The sequence below is a fragment of the Eucyclogobius newberryi genome, unplaced genomic scaffold (genome assembly GCF_026437365.1).
Source record: "Eucyclogobius newberryi isolate DKJ021-1_F unplaced genomic scaffold, fEucNew1.0.hap1 SCAF_20, whole genome shotgun sequence".
Taxonomy (NCBI): domain Eukaryota; kingdom Metazoa; phylum Chordata; class Actinopteri; order Gobiiformes; family Gobiidae; genus Eucyclogobius; species Eucyclogobius newberryi.
In genome coordinates this window covers 5750862-5758361 of record NW_027315835.1, presented here as the reverse complement: position 1 = coordinate 5758361, position 7500 = coordinate 5750862, and the positions used below count along the sequence as shown (strand labels likewise).

The window sequence follows — 7500 nt, the reverse complement described above, 5'->3', positions numbered from 1 at the left end:
TGACGCCGCGGTGTGTACTAGGCTTTACACAGGAAATCAACATTAAACGATTGAAGTTCAGCTTTTACCGCCGCGTTCTGGGACACGTTGGACCGAGACTGAACTGAAATCTGGACCCGGGTCTGACGCCACCCGCTCTATCGCCCGGTTCGGTTCTGTCGCCCGGTTTGGTTCTGTTGCCCGGTGATGCATTAAAAGTATCTCTAGTGAAAGCTCTGGTCACCTGTTGTTGCCGTAGCAGCGGGGAGAAGGTCTTCATGCAGGACGTCCTGAGAGCAGGAGCGCTCTGACTCAGCCCAGAGAGAGACACGGCCCTGAGGCAGGAAAGCCTCGCCCCAAACATGACGTGTGAGTGTGACGTTCACCTGAGGACGAGAGAAGAGCTCGACATCAAGCACAAACTGTGGCTTTTCAATCCCAAAGCCTCAAACAAAGGTTCATATGAGCAATTTAAAATGTATTAATGTAGTATTTCTGAACTTATCCATATATTCCATAAGAAATATTAGTGAAGAACTGAACCCTCTAGAGCAAACTAGTTACACAAATGTATGACACAGTCTTTCAAATATAGTATCAACTTTACTTTAAGGTTCTTAGGCACTTTATAGTTCTTCAAATGTCCCAATATTTGTACTAAAATATGAACCAAACATTTTTCTCAGATTGGGCCATTTCTGTGACGTTTAAAATGTCACTTCCTGGTTTGACGTGAGCAGCAAACATGACATACGAGGTCATTTCACGACTGTTACCTAGCAACCAGACTGTAAACAAGAGCCAAAGTCCATTAATGTCAATCAATAGTTGTGATTTGACAAATAATTACGCTTGGCAACATGTTTATTTGTGAAATAAGTGTTTGAACTGTCGTCAAAATGTGTACGTCTTTTTTTGATGACATCACAAAGGGATTCTACTCTACTTCCTGATATTTTTTAACTTTTACTTGTCAAATTTTCATCACGAACTGGATGAAAAACTATGATAAATATTCACCACAGGGACTGACTCACCAAACAACGTGATAATTAGAAAAACACTAGAACCTGTCACGTGGACTTTGAACACATGAATCTTCTGCATCTTAAATGTACCAGTAAATAACACATAATCTGATATTTCACTTTTCAATCTTAATAAAAATGTGTCATGTTACGTATTACGAAAACGTGATCAGTATTTATTTATTAAAATGAAGACAACGTAAATAAACAGTAAACAATAGAATAATGATGTGTAAAACTGACGGCTAACTGGACTTTAAACAAAACTGTCTCTACTGCATCTTAAATGTAACAGTAAATAACACATAATCTGATATTTCACTTGTCATGACACATACTACGAAAAGGAGATCAGTATTTACTCTATTAAAACGAAGATAACGTAAATAAACAGAAGAAAATAGAATCGTAGTCTATAAAACTGTTTGCTAACTTGTGCGAACTGCGTAGACATGCAAACTATGGAAGGTATTAACGGATTAAAACAAACAAATGCACCTTAAATCAAGTAAACGTAGCCTTACACTTCAAACTGACGAATATATCTACAAAAGAAACGTTTAAAATCCGAAATAAAGCCACTAACCAGCAGAGAAACGTTTGTCGTTCACCTTCTCCTGATTCTACTGCGCACTTTTCTGACGTAACTGTTTTGCAACGTTCGCGAAGGATCCAAGGACGTCGCGCATGGATCTGTTAGCATCTGGATCTGTTAGCATCTAGATCTGTTAGCATCTGGATCTGTTAGCATTTGGATCTGTTAGCATCTGGATCTGTTAGCATTTGGATGTGTTAGCACCGTGGTTAGCAGTCAGCGCCTGGATCTGTTAGCATCTGGATCTGTTAGCACCGCGGTTAGCAGTTAGCGCCTGTATAGGGCTTTGCTAGCTTAAACCTGTCGTGACTAGTGGCCATCCCGTGGAACTGCAGTTAAAATACAGGAAATGAAGAATGGCGGTTTCCTGTTTAAGAATTTTGATTTATGAATATGATATTATTTTTGTCAGAATTGTGAGCGGATTTATAATGCAGTGTTTGTAAAAGATTATTGTTTTAAAAATATATATAAATAAAAAACCTGTCTTGAAACCGAAAAGTAAACTGTCCTTTTCCAATGTAAGAGAATAAAAGCACAAATAAATTGAATAAAATAGACAGAAGGAAAATGTAGGCCGATTTTTAAATAAAACCTTAAATATTAATAAAAGGTCATGTAAATGTAAAAAATAAAAAGTAAAAAGAAGTTATGTAAATGTAAAAAAAAAAACACTTATTTTTATCAATACAATTTTTTTGTAGTCATATTATTCTAGAAACACGGTTGCATTAATAACACACAAAACTAATATGCGAAATAAGTATAAAATTATACATTTTCAAAAGTTAGGCCTGCCTTTTTATTTGATTTTATGAATCTTCCGTTTAAGTAATTATATATATATATATATATATATATATATATATACATTTACACCATCAGGTTTTCATTCATATTTGCGGTGACTTGTATCTAATGAAATATTTAAAAGGCAAGTCTATGTGTGCACATCAAATACACAAAATAACCTTCAACAAAGTGCTTTACATTTTTTTTTTTTAATTAAATAACATTATTTCTCGTCTGGATCATTGATGAAAAAAGGCCCTTGGGGTCTCATTTATGAAGCGTGATTTTTCCACGTTCAGTTGTGACGTATAAAAAGACACGTTCACATTGAAATGAGCAACAAAAACAAGGAAGAAGATGATTTGTGCGCTGAGAGATGACAAACGAGCACGTTTAGCCCGTAACGTTTTCTAAATGAGACCCCGGATCACTTTGGCAGATGTGTTTGCACAACTCCCTCTCGTCCACTAGATGGTGCCAAACAAACAGACAAACAGGAGCCGTTGCTCTTTCCCCAAAAACTCGCCTTTAGCTCTCAAAACAGCCATAAAACCTGTCGAAAATGTCATCGACCCGTCATCATTTACTATCTGTTTTTGGGTGCGTACTTATGTTCCTCATTACGTATGTTCCCCAGTACCTACGTTCCCCGGTACCAATGTTCCGCATTACTTATGTTCCCCAGTACCTACGTTCCCCGGTACCAATGTTCTCCGATACCTATGTTCTCCGATACCTATGTTCTCCGATACCTATGTTCCCTGGAACATAGGTTCCCCGGTAACCCAGACCCTAACCCAGACCCTAACCCAGACCGTAGCCCAGACCGTGACCCAGACCGTAACCCAGACCATAGCCCAGACCCTAACCCAGACCCTAACCCAGAGCCTAACCCAGACCATAACCCAGAGCCTAACCCAGACCCTAACCCAGACCATAACCCAGACCCTAACCCAGAGCCTAACCCAGACCATAACCCAGACCCTAACCCAGACCCTAACCCAGACCATAACCCAGACCCTAACCCAGACCATAACCCAGACCCTAACCCAGACCATAACCCAGACCCTGACCCAGAGCCTAACCCAGACCGTAACCCAGACCATAACCCAGACCCTGACCCAGAGCCTAACCCAGACCGTAACCCAGACCGTAACCCAGAGCCTAACCCAGACCATAACCCAGACCCTGACCCAGACCATAACCCAGACCCTAACCCAGACCCTAACCAAGACTATAACCCAGACCCTAACCCAGACCATAACCCAGACCCTAACCCAGACCATAACCCAGACCCTAACCCAGACCATAACCCAGAGCCTAACCCAGACCGTAACTTAGACCCTGACCCAGAGCCTAACCCAGAGCCTAACCCAGACCGTAACCCAGACCCTGACCCAGAGCCTAACCCAGACCGTAACCCAGACCATAACCCAGACCCTAACCCAGACCATAACCCAGAGCCTAACCCAGACCGTAACCCAGACCCTGACCCAGAGCCTAACCCAGACCGTAACCCAGACCATAACCCAGAGCCTAACCCAGACCGTAACCCAGACCATAACCCAGAGCCTAACCCAGACCCTAACCCAGACCCTAACCCAGAGCCTAACCCAGACCGTAACCCAGACCCTAACCCAGACCCTAACCCAGAGCCTAACCCAGACCGTAACCCAGACCCTAACCCAGACCCTAACCCAGACCCTAACCCACCATATCAGACCTCGTGGGGTTTATCCTTGTTGCCCGCTTTGGCTCCTCCACGGCCCCTCCCCCTCACGCACCAAAACTGTCCCGTGCGCCGCGTGCCCCGCTCAGTCTGCGGAGCGCGCGCGCCTGGAGCCGGGGCAGGATTACTCTCACTTTCCCGGGGAGTTTACCGGGTTACCGTGCGCCATGTGGACGTGAGCACGGAGCGCGTTTACCGACGGAGCGGAGAGTTAACGGAGCGGCGCCGGGGCACGAGCGGCATGGTGAGGAGCGCGCGCGGCTCTGTGCGCACGAGCCACAAATGCGTGTTTTTAAAATGCTGAATGCAAAAAAAAAACTGTAATATTCGACTTCATTTGTTAGAAAACATGTTCACACAGTTTTCTTTACTTTTTTAGACTTTTGGACCAGATTTAAAAGTCTTTCTGACTCGTTTCAAAGTATTTACGTTTAATTTGACCAGAAGTCGATAGTACTCACTTATATTTACGCAGTTACATTTACAAGAGTAACTTTTATTCATTTTTTTAACTTTAAAAAAAAAAAAAAAAAATCTATACAAACATGAAAAATCTAACACAACAAACAAAACACGACCAGAGAAAGAAAGAAAAACAGACATAAATCAAAAGATGTCCAACAAATCAGTCCAGTGTAATGTCCAGTGTAATGTCCAGTGTAATGTCCAGTATAGTGTCCAGTGTAATGTCCAGTATAGTGTCCAGTGTAATGTCCAGTGTAATGTCCAGTATAGTGTCCAGTGTAATGTCCAGTATAGTGTCCAGTGTAATGTCCAGTGTAATGTCCAGTGTAATGTCCAGTATAGTGTCCAGTATAGTGTCCAGTATAGTGTCCAGTGTAATGTCCAGTATAGTGTCCAGTGTAATGTCCAGTATAGTGTCCAGTATAGTGTCCAGTGTAATGTCCAGTATAGTGTCCAGTGTAATGTCCAGTATAGTGTCCAGTGTAATGTCCAGTGTAATGTCCAGTATAGTGTCCAGTATAGTGTCCAGTGTAATGTCCAGTATAGTGTCCAGTGTAATGTCCAGTGTAATGTCCAGTATAGTGTCCAGTGTAATGTCCAGTATAGTGTCCAGTATAGTGTCCAGTGTAGTGTCCAGTGTAATGTCCAGTGTAATGTCCAGTATAGTGTCCAGTATAGTGTCCAGTGTAATGTCCAGTGTAATGTCCAGTATAGTGTCCAGTATAGTGTCCGGTGTAATGTCCAGTATAGTGTCCAGTGTAATGTCCAGTATAATTTCCAGTGTAATGTCCAGTATAATTTCCAGTGTAATGTCCAGTGTAGTGTCCAGTGTAGTGTCCAGTGTAGTGTCCAGTGTAATGTCCAGTATAGTGTCCAGTGTAATGTCCGGTGTAATGTCCAGTGTAATGTCCAGTATAGTGTCCAGTATAGTGTCCAGTGTAATGTCCAGTATAGTGTCCGGTGTAATGTCCAGTATAGTGTCCAGTGTAATGTCCAGTATAGTGTCCAGTGTAATGTCCAGTGTAATGTCCAGTATAGTGTCCAGTATAGTGTCCAGTGTAATGTCCAGTGTAATGTCCAGTATAGTGTCCGGTGTAATGTCCAGTATAGTGTCCAGTGTAATGTCCAGTGTAATGTCCAGTGTAATGTCCAGTATAGTGTCCAGTGTAATGTCCAGTATAATTTCCAGTGTAATGTCCAGTGTAGTGTCCAGTGTAGTGTCCAGTGTAATGTCCAGTATAGTGTCCAGTGTAATGTCCGGTGTAATGTCCAGTGTAATGTCCAGTATAGTGTCCAGTATAGTGTCCAGTGTAATGTCCAGTATAGTGTCCGGTGTAATGTCCAGTATAGTGTCCAGTGTAATGTCCAATGTAATGTCCAGTGTAATGTCCAGTATAGTGTCCAGTGTAATGTCCAGTATAGTGTCCAGTGTAATGTCCAGTGTAATGTCCAGTATAGTGTCCAGTATAGTGTCCAGTGTAATGTCCAGTATAGTGTCCAGTGTAATGTCCGGTGTAATGTCCAGTGTAATGTCCAGTATAGTGTCCAGTATAGTGTCCAGTGTAATGTCCAGTATAGTGTCCGGTGTAATGTCCAGTATAGTATCCAGTGTAATGTCCAGTGTAATGTCCAGTATAGTGTCCAGTGTAATGTCCAGTATAGTGTCCAGTGTAATGTCCAGTATAATGTCCAGTGTAATGTCCAGTATAATGTCCAGTGTAATGTCCAGTATAGTGTCCAGTATAGTGTCCAGTGTAATGTCCAGTGTAGTGTCCAGTGTAATGTCCAGTATAGTGTCCAGTGTAATGTCCAGTGTAATGTCCAGTATAGTGTCCAGTGTAATGTCCAGTGTAATGTCCAGTGTAGTGTCCAGTGTAGTGTCCAGTGTAATGTCCAGTGTAGTGTCCAGTGTAGTGTCCAGTGTAGTGTCCAGTGTAATGTCCAGTGTAATGTCCAGTCCTTGATTCTCTGTATTTTTTGTGTCATACATTTTTTTTGAGTGACTTTTGAACAAAATGTGTACTTTTCCGAGCCACACTTTTCTTACACGAGTAAAAGTTCCGGTTCCTTTGAGCGACAAAAGGTTCATGTTGACAATATAAAACAATTCGGTCGTTTTTATATCGAAAAGATTGGACAAGCGTTTTTAAGAGCGACTATGTTTCTTGAAATATGATGTAGTTTCCCCCTTTTTTTGTGTTTGACAAGATGTTTTGTCTTTTTTAAAATCAACGTTTTGTCCGTCAATTGCGTGGACTTCTAACTCTCCCTGTGGTTGTGTGTAGTTCAGTTCTGCGTTAGCGTGACAGCCGCGGTGTGTTTAAGTACCGTCCAGACAAGTACTCTGTGTAATATGGATTCTACACTTTACACTCACGCTTCAGACACGGCATTTTTGTTCACCGTATAAAAACATCTCAAAATACCGTATTTTCTGGACTATAAGTCGCACCAGCCAAAAAATGCATAATAGAGAAGAAAAAAACATATATAAGTCTCACTGGAGTATGAAATGTGGTTTCAAGTGTGAAAATAACAAATAATATCACATATAAGTATATAAGTATAAATATAAGTCCAGCCAAAACTATGAAACTATGGTGCAACTTATAGTCCAGAAAATACGGTAAACGCTCCCATGGTTCACTCTCTACTATTATTTTGTACTTCTACTTGAGTAGTAGTATTTTGAACTATCTCTTACTTGAGTACACTCCAATACCATGTCTATAGTTGCAAAAAGATGAAAATAATTTCAATGTTTTATGCCAAAATCCAATTATTATCGTGTCAAAAAGAGCCGTAAATTCAAATAAACGCGACACATTTTAACGTGAGTCCGACCGATGCTGGCGTCTTGCTCGGTTTTGCCTGAGGACGTGCACAAAACGGAGCTAAATGAGTCGTTGTTC

The 7500-nt window shown here is 41.5% G+C and overlaps 1 protein-coding gene across 2 annotated transcripts in view; it reads right to left on the bottom strand.

The window, feature by feature from the left end:
- The window catches only part of ghitm (growth hormone inducible transmembrane protein), a 14583-nt gene extending 12900 nt beyond the window's left edge, over positions 1 to 1683 (bottom strand). Inside the window, exons 1-2 of one of the 2 annotated variants that reach the window (XM_072456435.1) lie at positions 1594 to 1683; positions 224 to 365 (exon numbers count right to left, since the gene is read on the bottom strand). In XM_072456435.1, the coding sequence (XP_072312536.1) occupies positions 224 to 343 (120 nt within the window). In that variant the 5' untranslated portion in view covers positions 344 to 365; positions 1594 to 1683. Of the gene's footprint in view, positions 1 to 223; positions 366 to 1585 lie in introns of both variants that reach the window. The other variant, XM_072456436.1, reaches the window with a different exon arrangement.
- Between the last annotated feature and the right edge of the window lie 5817 nt (positions 1684 to 7500).